We start from the raw sequence: 17,503 nt of genomic DNA, 5'->3' as shown, positions 1-17,503 counted from the left end.
GACGAACAGCTGGTAGCATGAGTTTCTTAGAAGTAGATACCTTAGGGGTTGCGAAGCAACTCAAATCGCTTGATACGGGCAAGTCTTCAGGGCCAGATTGTATACCGATTAGGTTCCTTTCAGATTACGCTGATACAATAGCTCCCTACTTAGCAATCATATACAACGACTTTCTCACCAATAGATCTGTACCTAAAGATCGGAAAATTTCACAGGTCACACCAGTGTTTAAGAAGGGTAGTAGGAGTAATCCATCGAACTACAGACCTCTATCACTGGTGTCTGTCTGCAGTAGGGTTTTGGAGCATATACTGTATTCAAATATTATGAATCACCTTGAAGGGAATGATCTATTGGTACGTAATCAGCATGGTTTCAGAAAACATCGTTCTTGTGCAACGCAGCTAGCTCTTTATTAGCACGAAGTAATGGCCGCTATTGACAGGGGATCTCAAGTTGATTCCGTATTTCTAGATTTCCTGAAAGCTTTTGACACCATTCCTCACAAGCAACTTCTAATCAAGCTGCGGGCCTGTGGGGTATCGTCTCAGTTGTGCGAATGGATTCGTGATTTCCTGTCAGGAAGGTCGCAGTTCGTAGTAATGGACGGCAAATCATCGAGTAAAATTGAAGTGATATTGGGTGTTGCCCAGGGAAGTGTCCTGGGACCTTTGCTGTTCCTGATCGATATAAATGTCCTGGGTGACAATCTGAGCAGTTCTCTTAGGTTGTTCGCAGATGATGCTGTAAGTTTTTGTCTAGTAAGGTCATCTGAAGACCAGTATCAGTTGCAAAGCGATTTAGTGGTAGGTGGCAGTTGACACTAAATAATGGAAAGTGTGAGGTGGTCCACATGAGTTCCAAAAGAAATCCATTGGAATTCTGTTACTCGATAAATAGTACAATTCTCAAGGCTGTCAATTCAACTAAGTACCTGGGTGTTAAAATTATGAACAACTTCAGTTGGAAAGACCACACAGGTAATATTGTGGGGAAGGCGAGCCAAATGTTGCGTTTCATTGGCAGGACACTTAGAAGATGCAACAAGTCCACTAAAGAGACAGCTTACACTACACTCGTTCGTCCTCTGTTAGAATATTGCTGCGCAGTGTGGGATCCTTACCAGGTCGGATTGACGGAGGACATCGAAAGGGTGCAAAAAAGGGCAGCTCATTTTGTATTATCACGTAATAGGGGAGAGAGTGTGTCAGATATGATACGGGAGTTGGGATGGAAGTCATTAAAGAAAAGGCGTTTGCAGTGAGATCTATTTACTAAATTTCAGTCACCAACTTTCTCTTCCGAATGTGAAAATATTTTGTTGAGCACAACCTACATAGATAGGAATGATCATCAAAATAAAATAAGAGAAACCAGAGCTCAAACAGAAAGGTTTAGATGTTTGTTTTTCCCGCACGCTGTTCAGGAGTGGAATGGTAGAGAGATAGTATGACTGTGGTTCAATGAACCCTCTGCCAAGCACTTAAATGTGAATTGCAGAGTAATGATGTAGATGTAGAACATAGTGTGGTATTTGTGCCATTAAGTACTGTAGTGTAGGCCAGTAATGCATTGCTCACATCCTGTTAAATGAAAGCAGCTGGGTCCGACAACAGTTCCGAGTTCATTCATGTTGCACTTGAGACTCAGCTAAAAGTTTAGTATTAGTGACATGAAAATCATCACACTACAACAAAGAAATTATGCAATGATTTTTTGTATGATTTTGCCACACAGAAATCCAGTAGAATCCTTTACTGGTCATCCGGTATTCCTTTGGGTTGTTAAGATCCTATCAGCATCATAATATAAGGACACATGCATAACTGTATGTATCTTTTGGGTTTCTGTAACTGGTTTGTAAATGTGACTTCACAAAAATTGACTAAAGAGACACTGCATGCTGGAGGATTGTAATGAGGGACAAACTTCTTAATTGCATATTGTAAAATTACAGTATTTCATGTAGAAATGTTTTAAGTAACATGAGGTTCCTTCAGTCTAGAATCTAGGCACTGGATTGCATTGTAGCCTTCAGGTGGAGAGTCTGCCTCATGAAAGGATTTACCAGAATAACCAACTGTTTTGGTGTAGTAGTGCTGCAAAATTGTCAAGAGAAGTTTTAAACTATCACTTAACTGAGCATTTAGCCCAACTAGTAGTCACTTAGAAGTGGTTTCCACATAGGAAAGTTCTAGAAATAGTTACTTGTGGATGTAAAAATGTGACCAGGAACATCCAGCTGTAGATGGTTCATTTCTGTCTGTTGAGAGTTGGTGCAGAAAGTACTTAGTAGTGCACAACCAACAAGAAAAAGGTTGAAATCACACTGATGCACCGAATGATATATTAAAAAACCATAGCATTCAAAAATAGAAACCTCATCAGCTTTATCCTAACATTCATGCTGTAAAAGTAGGACTTGTGCAGAATTCAGAAGGGTCATACACTGCAACTTATTACTAAGGTGCAGTATAATGCCCTGCAGTTTAATTTACTGCTTACAAAGAAACTAACAATGAAATTACTAACTATTACTTTAGAATTAAGTATGAAGGACATCCAATAAATGAAGATACAAATTAATGTAGAAGAAACTGCATTACTAACAAAATATTATATGACTAACATAATCCCCACCAATATTAACAAAGTTCTCTCAACAATGAACTATTTTTTTATAGTTTGTGCAGAAGAGTCAGTCTTGTTTGAGCCAATTTTCCAGAAACTCTTTGACCACCTCATTGCTGCTGCAATTTTTCCTACATAATGCCTTCTTGAGTGGAGGAAACAGGGAAGCCAAGGGAGCCAAATCAAGATTGTAGGAAGAATTAGCTAGTATCTCCTAATTCATGTTTTCTCCATTTTGTTGGGTCATGGGGCAGTGTGAGAATGAACATTGATGTGTAGTAATGTCACACACTTCCTTTGAGATCCACTACGTTTCTCTGCCACTGCTAGTTTTACTTTGCTCTTGAGTATGTCTGAGTAATAGGCCCTGTTTATTGTATGCTGATCTTACAAATAGGCATAAATGATGACATTTTGAGCATCACAAAACACAACCAACGTGACTTTCTCACACTGATGCTTGCATTCTGCATTTATTTTCGACAAGCAAGCTAATGTGCTTCCATTACATGCTCTGTGTTTTGGGCTATGATTCAAAATGGTGAACCCAAGTTTCATCAGATGTTCAAATCTTATCTAGGAAAGGGTCACCTTCCCTTTCATAGCATTCTTTTAAGTCTCTACAGACTGAGTATTGTTTCCTTGTGTTACCTAAGATGGAGAAAGGAGGATAAAGGAAGAGTTGTCACTCACATTAGTAAGGGTTACAATCATAATAACATTGACATTCTTAAATAATTTAGTGATCAGCACTTTGAAGCATGTACCACACAAGTAGAAACACACAAAAGAAAAATTATAGTCACAATACACAGAGCTTTAACTGGCAATTTCCAGCTATTCATTGAACATTTTGATGCAGTATTAAATTTCTTAACTTCTAAAAATAATGAACTTATACTAAGTGCAGTTTTTAATTTAAATTTTTTTATAGGATAGCTGTGAAGATCCATATTAGAGTCTCTTGCAACTTCTTATAATTTCATTCCTTAGTACAGTTTCCAACTAGGGTTATGGGTACTTGCAGCACTGCTATTGATAACATTTTTATAGATATTACCACACTAGCAAATCATAGTATAAATCCAATATTTAGTGGCTTTTCAGATCATCATGCCCAGTTGCTTACATTTAATGTAGTGGGGTCTGATTCAACTAATAACAGGGAGTGGGAAACTGTACAAATAATAAATGAAACAGGAATTGAAAGTATAAAAACCATTTGTGGAATACAGACTGGAAAGATGTATACAATTCACCCAGGATAAACGGAAAGTATAACTGCTTCTCTAATATGGTCATAGGTAACATTGAGTACTTTGCCCTAAGAAAGTAATCAAAGCAAATAGATTACAAATGGAGTAAAAGTATCTTGAAAAACAAAAAGACTGTATTTAATGTCAAGTTAAATGTAACTAATGAGTTGATTAGAGATACCTCCAAAATCCTTTCACTAGCGGACAAATTAGGTTTTGCATAGTTTGTGTTTTTGCTGTAGGTTCATCTGTAATATATAAGTCTCACAAACATGTGGGTTCGAAGTGAAGGGGTTGACAATGCAACTGGCTGACCAGGACAGTGCTTGTCCGTCACTGAGGTTTGACTATTTTTGAACTGTTCTGACCACTTATAAAAATTTCTGTAGGTCACAGAACTGTCATATTGTAAAGCCATTCAAGGAAAAATTTTTGCCAGTTTTTCACCTTCAGAAAGCAAGAAATGTATCACTGAATATTTTCCAGCTAGTGTGTCAACTTCAAGTGGCCACACCATTGTTAAATGCAATATTGATGATGTAAAGGAAACAATTTTTATCCATCAGAATGGTGTCACTGAGATGAGCTGAGAACAGCTAAGTACAAAGCTACTGCAAACTCATTTTGACATCAGTCTGTATCTATTTCATGTCCCTCATGGTTTATTAATTATGTTTTAGAGCATTGCATTAATGCACATTTTTGTGAACATCTAGGATGTTATTTGTATAAATTAGTCAACAGGCTTGAAAATTTTAAATTTTCGTATCTCGTTCAGCTGTGTCACTAATGATGGCATGGCTGGAAAGGTGGTAGTAAAAGAGTCAAGCAGTGGAGGACTACATTTGTGGCTATATATCTGCAGTAGTCCAGGAACACACAGGATGGAAGGGATGGAGGAGAGTAGTAGTTTTAGGATGAAGGATACACTGTTCTGGGAGATGGTGGGTGAGTGAGGAAATTGTGTGGAGAATGAGTACAGACAAGGTTTGTTTTCAGAGTTTCCTGGCTGACAACAGCTGCATAGTGAAATATTAAAAAATTTTCAAGATAAATCTGTGTGGGACTTATATGATAGTACACATAGGAAATTTATCTTGTTCATTTAGTGAGCTGCTTCTGAGTTACTGTGTGCAATTTTTATCCAGAAAATGCCTTAATTAAACATTCTGATTTGAAATAAACTACAGTGCTGTCTAGTTTCAACAATCACATAGGCAACACTTACAGTAATTGTATGATCCAAGGAAGAAAGATATGTAAATAAATTTTATGAAAATTATTTTTCAACAGTTCACAATCTGCCCTTATGATGTCCATGAGCCAAAGGCTATTTCAGAACAATCTCTTAACCAGTCCCACATCGAAGGTGTCTAGTCAAATTTGTAATGGACCAGAAGGTGTTTTTAAGGGTCACAGTATGAGGTTTGACGAACATTGCATTCCAGTGGAACAACTCTTAAACAGAATTAAGTATATTCTTGTCACTGTGCATTGTAAATCAAAATAATGTTATGCTGCTAAAATTATTTTGAGAAAATTGTGTAGAACATTTAACTAATGAGTGCACTTTTTCAATGAGATTCCAATGTATCAAAAGTCTCACTGAAGAAGTGCCCCTAGTTGACTGGAAAGAAAGTGGTAAGGGACACATCAATTTTAGGGAAAATTAATTGAACACTCCAGTGGCCACCACACTGAAGTGGCCAAATACTGAAAATAAGTGAGTATTTTTGAAACATGAGATGTACAGTATTTTCCAATGGTGCTCTCCATAAGAGAATTAATTTTCTGGGGACAGACAGTTCTCTTTCCACAAAATGCAACTATAGTTTTACGATGTATTTGCGAGGTCTGTTCAAAACATCCTGTAACATTTATGATTTCACACCAATGGTGTGTTCAAGCGAAATGTGGTTGTAATCCCTGCACGCACACATGAACGTGTAATTGCCAGAAGTTTCATTTTTTACGTCTGTTAGATATTGTTGAGTCCTGTGTTAAGTAGAATGTTATGTTGCACACTTCGCGAATTACAAGATGGCATAGTTAGAGGAGCAACGCGTGTGTATTAAATTTTGTATGAACTCGAGAAAAACTTTACAGAGAGACACCAAATGATGCAGGAAGCCTACAGTGATGAGTGTTTAAACCATACTTTGTGTTACAATGGTTCGCACATTTTTAAAATGGCTGGATGGAAGGCAAAGGTGACCCTCATTCAGGATGCCCTTCAATGTCTACTGATGATGATCATGTCAGGAACATCAACGAAATTGTTGATAACAATTTAAGACTGACTGTCAGAGAGATTGCAGAATAATGTAAAATTTCAGTTGGATCATGTCATGGAATCCTGACAGCACTTTGGAATGCATTGTGTTGCCAGGTTCATCCCACATCAAGTCATGACCAGGAAAGACCTCTCAATCTGTGAAGAGCTTTTGGGCTGCGTAAAGGAGAATGAGATGTTCTTGAAGATAATCTTAACTGGTGGTGAGACTTTGGCCTACAATTATGATGTTGAGACCAAGTTTCATTCTTCAAAATGGGTTGGGGAAGTTCCTCCAAAGCCAAAAAAACAGCTTGTCAGGTCAGGTCAAATGTCGATGTCGTACTAAGTGTTCTCTTTGACTTCGAATGATTAGTTCATGATGAATTTGTGCTAGAGGGACAAACTGTTAATTGAGGGTACTATAAGGATGTGTTTTGACACCTGCAAGAAAACACGAGATGAAATGGACTGAAATGTGGTGGAACAAATCACCAGCACTTTTATCCCCATTGGTGCATGACTATTGCACAAAAAACAAAATCTCTGTGCTGCCCCATCCTCTGCACTCTCCAGACCTGGCCCTTTGAGACTTTCTTTTATTTTCAAAGTTGAAAACCCCATTACAGGACGATGATTTCCAATGATAGACGAGATAGAAGAAAATTCGCAGACAGCACTTCACACGATCCAGAAAGAGTTGTACCAAGATTGTTTCCAGAAGTGGACACAGCATTGGGAGTGGTATGAATTTTGGAGGTGAGTATTTTATAGAAGACAATGCACTATAAGGGACAGGTTGGTGTAGAAAACTTTTGTGAACCAAGTACCAGAATTGTTTGAACAGACCTCTAATGATGAAAACTTTTTGATAATGATGTTAAATTGTTTCAACAAATATCTTTCACATCTGGTTTTTTTTAATATTAGGTGCAATATTTATGGGAATTGTAATGATGGCAAGAGATAGTAACCATAGCAAAATCATCTAAATTGTTTGATGCCAGCACTGAATAGTTATAAGGGGAGTATCTTTAGCGTGTGTAAGAGCAGTTAAGAACCTAAAAATGCTCAGTAATGCAATCTAAGAATTTTTTCACTTAAGCTGCCCCATGAGGCACAGGCATGTATGAGCACTTGCCAGCTTGCTCAGGGGAGGCTCAGTTAGTATAGCCCTATTGAACGTGTTCTTTGAGTGTACACGAGTTACTTGCCTGCCCACAGATGCTCAGCCTTTTTAGTATGATTGTGTAGGCTACAGAATAGCTGCCTAAATGCATGTATGACAGTTCTTTGCCTATTTGTACTTCTTGCACTGTCTAAGTACTCCTATATTTTTACCAATAAAAATGACTAACCCACTTGTCACTAAAAAGATTTTTTCATTCTTTTTAGTTCAGTTATACATTTTTTATATATGCTTAGGACAAACTCTCACTGAAGTACAATATGAAGATACCATAACTGGTCAAGTGTGACCAACTTACCAGAAATATTTGTGAGTGTGTCATCCTGCACTGGAGAACAACTTTTTGTTCTTGGGCTCTCTGCAGGGCTCCTTACTGGGCTAGTTGAATGACTTAGTGGAGAATTTGCTGCAACATTGAAAGATGTTTCAAAGAAACAATTACTTTTGTTAACATTCTGAAACTACTGAATTTGTCTACAGTTTCTAGCAGCAATAAAACATGAGAACACACTTGTAGTTTACAGTTTCTACCAACTACCTTTGCATGTGTTTGATTCCGAGGCAAGTGACAAAGGACTGTTTGACCGACTGGCATATCCACTGCTGCAAGACATGCTGCTGAGAATTGAAGGATGCTGCATGAACAGATGAGGAGGAAGATATGGGCTCGGTAGAGAAGGCAAAACTGTTGACAATCCCCATGGAGTAGCCTGACCAGCTAGGTCTGGCGAGAGCAGTGGAAGTGATGGTGAATTGTATCCTGAAGAACATGGTGAACACTGGTAATTATTGTTCATCAGCAGTGGTGTGTCATACTTTTCACTATCAGTTTTTCCACCTGGAAAATGAATTATACACCATTTTAATGTAATGTTTTTCGTGAACTCAGTGATTAATGAACTTTTTCCAGATATACATACTACTGTTGACTTCAAATACTGGATGATCGTCAGGGATGAAGTAAGAGTCTGGTATATCAGCATGAACTGAGGGCTCCTTGAGGCTCAGTAGTAATTTTCTTGCTTCATATATCTTGCCTGAAATTAAATCATGATAAAATTTCACCTACACTAAAAGTAATAGAAATGTGGAAGTGTTTTGTAATAATTCTGAAATAGATCTAAGCTTTTTGTCTGATTTCATTGTTTATACTAAAAAGGTTTTTACGAACTTTTGGTCTAATTTTGAATGTATGGGACAGACATTAGTACACTTAATTACATATGTGAATTCAAAGGCAAAATGTTAATATTGGTAATGTGGAGGTGTAATAGTGTTTTTACTTTTTGAACATTTAATGCATTAATGAAGTATTAACTTGAACCAAATGCTTATCTTTATTTCCTCTGAATACTGTTATGTCTTATGTTGGATAAAATTTACAGAATACTAAGCAAACTAAATTATGTGTCTCCTTTAAAGGACTGATTAACAATATTTGATAAAAGTAAACATATCAGAACCCTAAATATTAACTACAAAGTTTCATGTGCTTTTGTAAACACACAAACTGCATTGAGAATATTTTGAGAGACTTGGTGACCAGTATTCACCATCAGGAGTCAAAATATTAATGCTAACAACAGATGCATACAGAAGTACACAACACTACCCTAGCTTTCAGGAATAGGAGTTCCTTCCTGTGAGAGGAGAGAGGTATGGAGGAGGGTCTGAGTGATCCCTTCCTTTTCAATTTTGTAACTTAGCCTCCTCCCTCCATGTGCCAACCTTGTGGAATGAAGGATCTCATTTGAGAACTTCAAACAATCTAATCACATTAGTTAAAAAGAATATGTATTTGTAGCAGTCATTCCATTCAGCTTTCCAATGCCAAATTGGTTTTCTTATGTAATATTGATTGGAAAAGGAAAGACTAATGCCCAGTAAATTATTTTGTCATCATAGGACAGTTGCTGGACGTTTAGCCTACTTAAAGCCAGCAGCCTGTATCAATTTCGTAAACAATTGCAACACCAGAGCAAAGGAAGGAGATTATCATTAGTGCAATATAGTTACAGAATTGTTTGCATTACTTCACACTTTTTAAAACTGCACTTTCATCCAGGTTTGATGAGTGAGGGAATTGAGTCTCCATTACTTGTAGGTATTCACACTACTGGAACATCCAACAGGAAGTGATATTAGATAATAGCATCCGGTACCATGGTTTAATTAGTTTAAGCATTACCTGGTAAAGTTTTCTTGAAAATTTTACAACACACTGAAATCCAGTTGTCCACAAAACTGTCACTGTGATAATCCCTGTAACAACCACCTACGTATTACTTCAACTGGGACCATGAGGACAAGGTCAAGCTAAGTACAGCATGCAGAGAGGCATTTCAACAATCATTCTTCCTACACTCCTTACATGGAGTAAACAGGAAGCAGCCCTAATAAGTTACAATACCTCCAGTCATGCACTTCATAGTGATTTGCAGGGTACGGAGATAGACGTAGATGTAGATCATTGTAATAATGTGTGTCTTTTCATATTGATGGGAAAATATGCTCTCGTTCCAAGAAAAGGAAAACATTGACAAAGTACTCCAATTATATATATATATATATATATATATATATATATATATATATATAATCTTACTGGCCTTACAAACTGTAGTCTGAATTATTATAAAAAAGATCTTTCTCCAGAGTTAGTGCATAAACTACTACTCTCCACTTAGTGATTGTCTTAAATATTCTTTACATCGAAAGTGCTTTTGAGTACATTACAAAATATTATCAAAAAATGGTAAACAGTTTACAATGCTTAGATTAGCAAAGACACTAGCTATGAAGCACAAACTAACTTATTTTATTTTATGAAGATTGATTTTAATCAGCACACACACATGCATGCACACACCAAAAACACAAATTCTCAGCTCTATGACAGAGCACTTTTAAACTTCAAGTTATCTTTACAGTTTGTCAGGGATGATTACTACCACACACTGCTGGTGCTGTGACTATTGATTTGTGCTGGTAAACCACCTGAAGCAATTCATTATATGAAGACACTTTGTTCATCTTTAAATCAGATTTCCATTAAATGAAGTGGAAGTTCATTATTTTGTACAATCTGCATAATAGCTATTCACTGTCAAACATACACTGATAAATAACCAGAATACATATTTGGAATCCATATTGATCTATGAAGTGGCTCTTCTTTTTGGAGGATTTATTTCACTATGTTTTTGTAGACTGAAGTTGAAATCGATTTAGAAGTATGTAAGATGCAGTGTGTCAAAGACAACTTAAAAAAAATGTTTGAAATTATTTTAACCTTTTAGTTATTTAGAGCAGCTGTGATAGCAACTTAAGTGTGGCATTTTATTCAAAATTAGTCTGCCCTTATATTCAGTTTCACCAAATCAATCCTAAAATACTTTGTGTCCTAGTTTAGAACTGGAAACATTCTCTGATGAATTTAAGTGTGTGTACACAAACCTTGTGGTTGGAAAGAGACACAAATCACACCCGTCTATCTAGAAGTATAGCTGAAGTGATCAACAGAAGTAACATCCAATAACCTTCACATCCATTTCTTATAAAATCTTAGATCACAGACTTCATGGATGATTCAGTTACCTATAATGATAGTGTCTGAAAGAAGCTGCATAAATATTCAGTTAGATCATAAGGTCTTAACGTGGTGCGAATACTGGCAACTTCTTTTATATGTTCAGAAATGTGAAACTGTGCACTTAACCATATGCAAAAACTTGGTATCGTATAGTAATGAACCTAACCGCCTCAGGACTTTTGCACTGTCAACTGATATTTTCAATTATGTTTAAGTTTTGGGTTAACTTGGGTGAATTTTCTTACCTAATTTACACATTTATACTCTGTAGATATTTCTGAACATAGGTCAGAAAATTAACTTAAGTCAGCTCAAAATTTATATAGAATCAAACATTTTGGTTCACAGCATGAAAGTTCAGATATTCATTACAATAGGATACTACATTTTATTGATTTTGTTGAGTGAACAGTTTTACATTTCTGAACATGTAAAGCAAGTTGTGAGTCTTTGCACCAGTTTGAGCTAACTGAATATTATGTAGCTTCTTGCAGACTATTCCACTGTAGGTAACTGTATCATCTATGAAACAATCAATTTACAAAGAAGAGCACATATTAAAAACTTGTGTGGGCCATCCTAGAATACTGTACAGTTGTGTGGGATGCATACACAAGAGGGCAACAGTTAACATAGAATGCATTCAGAGAAGGGCAACATGAATGGTCAAAAGTTTATTTGACCGAAAGGAGATTGTGTCACAGATGTTCGAAGAACTGAACTGGCAGGCTAAGATAGATGGAAACTATTCTGAGGAAGTCTAACTACTAAAGTTAGAAAAACTTGACTGTAGGAATAACCTACAATTCCTTGAACATTGCTTACATAGGGATTATGGGGACAAGATTAGAGCTTGCAAAGAGGCATTAAACAGTGATTCTTCCTGAACTGCATATGTGAATGGAATAGGAAAAAATTCCTTTAATTGGTACAGTGAGGTGTACCCTCTGCTGAACACTTCACGGTAGTGTCAAGAATACTCTTAGCACAAATGTAATGAGCTACCTTTAATAACACAACCACTTTATGCCAACCAGCAAGACCTGTGAAATCACTTATCATATGAAACCAGACACACATTTCTCTTAACATTCTGAAAACCAGGGCTCAGGGTAGTCTGGTAGATATAGTATTTCTCAACTTCCAGAAAGCACTTAATTAGTAACACATCTAGACTTAAGAGAAGTTTGATCATATGGCATATGGAATATAAAGCATAATTTGTGACTGAATTGAGGTTTTTGTGGTAGGGAGGGCAACACATCTTTGATCAAGAATTGATAGTTGAAATGACATTACGTGTGCCCTAGACAAGTGTATTTGGACTCTTGCTTTTTGTTTTATATATTAATGACCTTGAAAACAATTAATAGTAACCTCGGAGTTTTTGCAAATGGTGCAGCTGTCTGCCGTGTATTGCCTGGAAAAAGCTGCATAAGTATTCGGTCATATTTTGGTAAGATTTCAGAATGGCACAAAGACTGGCATCTTTCTCTTCACTATGTGCACTTCTCAAATAAATAAAATAGAATACTTTGCATCCTGTGGCTAGGAAGTCAATGTAACAGTTACAGCATGTCAACTCACAAATCTAGAGCATAGCAATTTTCAGGAACGTGAATTGCAACAATCACATGTGCTCAGTCTTAGGTGAAAACTTGGCAGTTTCAGTTAATTAGTGGAATACTAGGGAAAAACAGACAATCTAAAAAGGAGAATGCTTGCAAAACAGTGATTCAACTGATCATTGACACTGCTCATTTGTATAGGTGTCAGGCCTTGTCATAAAGCAGTGAATGGTGTGCCTGGGAACAGGGAAGAAGTGAGATGAAATCCTTGTCAGACCAGGAAAATTTTCTATCTGCCTTTAATCTGGCCATAACCTCTCTGTGTGAGGAGTCACTATGCACAATAGATGATTGAACTGTAGGTCCCCTTTCCCTGATTGGGTAAGTAGCAGGGCTTTACAGACACTGGCACAGATGGGGACACAGGCAGAAAATTCAGGCCAGAGGGGTTACAAGGATGAAGGAAATTTTTCAGAGTGTTTCCAGCTACACAATTCAGAAAAGCTAGTGTTAAGGGAAGAATCCAGGTGTAACAGGCCATGAAGCAATCATTGTAGAGAAGCACTGCATGTTGAACTGCATACTCAGCACCTGGGCTGCCTGGCAGTGGCCATTAATGTGAACAGGCAGCTTGTTATTTGTCATGTTCACATACCTTGCTGCTGAACACTTCACGGTAGTTTTGGGTATAGTCTGAGCACAAATGTAATGAGCTACCTCTAACAACACAACCAATGGTTGAAGGTAAGTTGGTAGATTCTATGGCTACTTTCACAGCTTCAGGGAAGACAGATCCATCCCAGACTGTCACTCCTCACCCCCACTCCTCACTGCACTCCTACCCTCAACATCCTTGTGTAACTACAAGAACCCAGTCACCCAGGATGCCCCACTAAGCTTGAATACTGTACTCCCTCAGATAATCTCTATGCTCATGCCCCTGACAGCTTTAGCTTGTTACCTGTAACCAGCTCTCAGTGATGTGTCTAGAATGGCTGTAAAGGCAATGATTCTTAGGGAATATAGCAGATTGCATCTGAATTTTGTATTGCTCCCTTGCTTGACTTAAGAAAACCATACGGAGAACATATTTGGTGACACTGACTCTTGCAGGCCACTAGAATGTGTACACTCAATTGACGATCTGCTAACTTCATTGCTAGTTAACTTTGAAAATGTGCATCACATCGCTTTTTTCTGATCAGTCATTTCTCAGAACAACTTTCCCTGCAACACCATCACAAGATTTTCAGACTGTTTCTGGCCTTTCTGTATACAAGGCACCTATCACTTCCTCCAGTTCCCCATTTTTTTACCATACAGATGCTGCTCACCAGTGTGTATGCCGCCCACCTCTTCATTCTCTTCCCCAATGCCCATGATATTGCTGTTATTGAATGCTACCCTTCCATACGCCCATATGTCCATCTGACTCCATTGTCACCCACATCGCACCATCCTATGCACACATCTCTTTTTGCCATTTAGTGAATTTCTTTTTAATCACCTAGAATCCCAAACCCCTAGCTTGGCTAAGATTCATTGAGGGTATCTTTATGACCTGGATCAATGAGGAAGACATCCTGGCCACAATTTTTTTTAGAAACTCAACCTCATCTCACCATCCACTTCATCCGGTACGTCTCAGCCCAACAAGCACCCTTCTTTTTGGCTATCATCTCGATTGCTACACCAGTACCCCTTTCCACACCACACTTTGAAACCACCAACAATATCTCCCTTTCAACAGCTGACACTCACTCTGTAATGAGAAGTCCCTTCCCTACAGCTTAACAAGCTGTGGTCATCTGATCTGTAGTGACCAACAATCACTCTCCAAATATGCCAAGAGTCTTACTTAGGTCTTCACATCCTGAAATTACTCTAACTTTATAGAGAAACATTTCTTGAGTCTTATGAGAAATTACTTATCATACCGAAATACCCACACGAGCCACAAAGAACCACTCTTTTGACACACACCATTAATGACTGGAGCAAATGGATAACCTCAACTGTGAAGGTTATGACTACCTCTTATTGTGCCCTCCCCACACCTCCCATTGTGGTATTCCACAGCACATCCAACCTATGCATGTCCTTGTCCGGCTCTACTCCACCCCTGTTCCTAACTCCTTCTCTCATGATTCATATTCCTGCAATACGACTTTCATGCACGATTTGTTTCGTACATCGTCCCACTACCATCCACTCCATCATCACTCGTCTCCTACCCCATCCAAGGTAGAATCACCTGTTAAAGCAGCCACGTGATCTATAAATTAAGCTGTAATTGCTTTGACACACACTATGTTTGCGTAGAACCTAACAAGCTGTGTCTGCATGAAGGGCCACCACCAAACTGTGACCAAGAGAGCTGGACCATTCAGTGGCTGAGCATGCTGTCCAGTACACTATATTTCCATTTCAACAGCTCCTTCACACCTTGTCCCATCTGGTTTTCCCTCTCCCACACCAGCTTCTGAGTTGTGCAGATGGGAACTGTCCTTTCATTCTCGTAGCCATCACTGGCCAGAAAAATAAACACACACACACACACACACCACACACACACACACACACACACACACACACACACACACACACACACACACACACACACACAAAACCTACCTACCTAGTTCCCCCCCGCCCTATTTTTTTCTTCCCTTTCCCCTCACCTGCCTCCAATTCACATGTAGAGCTGCTGATGGACTTAGCAAGGTGGCACAGTTGTTAACCCACTGGACTCATTCTGAAGTATGCCTGTTCAAACCCAGGTCAGCCATCTAGACCTAAGTTTTCTATAATTTCTCTAAACCACTCTAATGACTGATGTCTGCTGGATGTTGAATCCAGTCTTCCTTCCTTCCTTCCTTCCTTCCTACAGTTTGGTTTGGGTACCGAGCAACGATTGTATATATATCCCATCCTTCATCAAAGACACCAACCACTTTCTCGAACACCTGGAATCCTTACCCAGTCTGTTACCCCCGGAAACCATCCTTTTAACCATTGACGCCACTTCCCTATACACAAATATCCCGAACATCCAGGGCCTCGCTGCAATGGAGCACTACCTTTCACACCGATCACCTGCCACCCTACCTAAAACCTCTTTCCTCATCACCTTAGCCAGCTTCATCCTGACCCACAACTACTTCACTTTTGAAGGCCAGACATACCAACAATTAAAGGGAACAGCCATGGGTACCAGGATGGCCCTCTCGTATGCCAACCTATTTATGGGTCACTTAGAGGAAGCCTTCTTGGTTACCCAAGCCTGCCAACCGAAAGTTCCGTACAGATTTATTGATGACATCTTCATGATCTGGACTCACAGTGAAGAACAACTCCTGAATTTCCTCTCCAACCTCAACTCCATTGGTTCCATCAGATTCACCTGGTCCTACTCCAAATCCCATGCCACTTTCCTTGATGACCTCCATCTGTCCAATGGCCAGCTTCACACATCCGTCCACATCAAACCCACCAACAAGCAACAGTACCTCCATTATGACAGCTGCCACGCACTCCATATAAAACAGTCCCTTCCCTACAGCCTAGGTCTTCGTGGCAAACTAATCTGCTCCAGTCCTGAATCCCTGAACCATTACACCTACCCTTGTAACCGCCCCCGATATAAAACCTGTCCTATGCACCCTCCCACCACCACCTACTCCAGTCCTGTAACCCGGAAGGAGTACACGATCAAAGGCAGAGCCACGTGTGAAAGAACCCACGTGATTTACCAACTGACCTGCCTACACTGTGACACTTTCTATGTGGGAATGACCAGCAACAAACTGTCCATTCACATGAATGGACAAAGGCAGACAGTGTTTGTTGGTAATGAGGATCACCCTGTGGTGAAACATGCCTTGGTGCACAGCCAGCACATCTTGGCACAGTGTTACACCGTCCGGGTTATCTGGATACTTCCCACCAACACCAACCTATCCGAACACCGGAGATGGGAACTTGCCCTTCAATACACCCTCTCTTCTCGTTATCCACCAGGCCTGTATCTCCGCTAATTTCAAGTTGCCGCCACTCATACCTCACCTGTCATTCAACATCAGCTTTGTCTCTGCACTTCCACCTTGACTGACATCTCTGCCCAAACTATTTGCCTTTAAGTGTATGTGTGTGTGTGTGTTATTTTATTGTGCCTGTGTACCGGCACTTTCCCACTTGGTAAGTCTTGGAACCTTTGTTTTTAGTATGTTTCTCCCATGTGGAAGTTACTGCTTCCGAGAAGTGATTTCCGAAATCTGAATATTTCTAGCCTTCTTTTTTAATTGTGCCTGTATGACAATGCTGCCTGTGATACAAGTAACAGTTTATTCTTTCCTTATTATGTATTCCTTGCTGGACTTAATTGTTTGAAAATATAATTGCATAGCTATAGAGACCCAATTTGTAGTTACACTCTTAGTCCATGATGAATACAGCCACTTACAAGTTTTTATGAGTTGGCGTGATTTTCTAGTTTTCCCATGCTTCTGGTGGCTTTTCTAAATTTAGTGAGAGGTGCAGGAATGAACACTCCTCCTGTTTTCTGTAGAGCTTCGATATAGTTTTTGAAATGCATTTGACACTATTTGCAGAAAGCCCCACTCCACTCGCAATCGAAGTACAACCAATTTACTTACACTCCCATTTTTGCTGATAATCTCATGTTCAGTACTTTGTTTAGAATTGCTAAGTATGGATGGGCCAGGAATGGCACATTTATCATTTGAAAAGTGTGTAAGGGAAACTGAAGACTTTGTAGACCTACGCAATTCATCGTCACAATCACTAGCCCTTCTTTCAGTAGATTGACACTCATCTGTCTTTTTCAATACACTGTCTTTTATTAGACCAGAAAGAAATTGAAGTTCATTGTTTTGACATTTTATTTCAGCACTAACAGTTCTTTTGATGTTATAAACTGACAAAACTGCACGTAGTACACTACATAATCACATCACATTTCCATAGTAACCTGTC

At 38.8% G+C, this 17,503-nt stretch overlaps 1 protein-coding gene across 2 annotated transcripts in view; it reads right to left on the bottom strand.

The window, feature by feature from the left end:
* LOC126336634 (protein bicaudal C homolog 1) overlaps nt 1-17,503 on the bottom strand; it is a 282,230-nt gene that overhangs the window by 33,140 nt on the left and 231,587 nt on the right. For both annotated transcript variants that reach the window (XM_050000527.1, XM_050000528.1), the window contains 3 exons: nt 8,269-8,385; nt 7,887-8,186; nt 7,647-7,754 (listed from right to left, as the gene is read on the bottom strand). In XM_050000527.1, the coding sequence (XP_049856484.1) occupies nt 7,647-7,754; nt 7,887-8,186; nt 8,269-8,385 (525 nt within the window). The remainder of the gene's footprint in view (nt 1-7,646; nt 7,755-7,886; nt 8,187-8,268; nt 8,386-17,503) is intronic.

Source organism: Schistocerca gregaria, chromosome 2, assembly GCF_023897955.1.
Source record: "Schistocerca gregaria isolate iqSchGreg1 chromosome 2, iqSchGreg1.2, whole genome shotgun sequence".
Lineage (NCBI taxonomy): Eukaryota > Metazoa > Arthropoda > Insecta > Orthoptera > Acrididae > Schistocerca > Schistocerca gregaria.
This window is presented reverse-complemented; position numbering and strand designations above follow the sequence as displayed.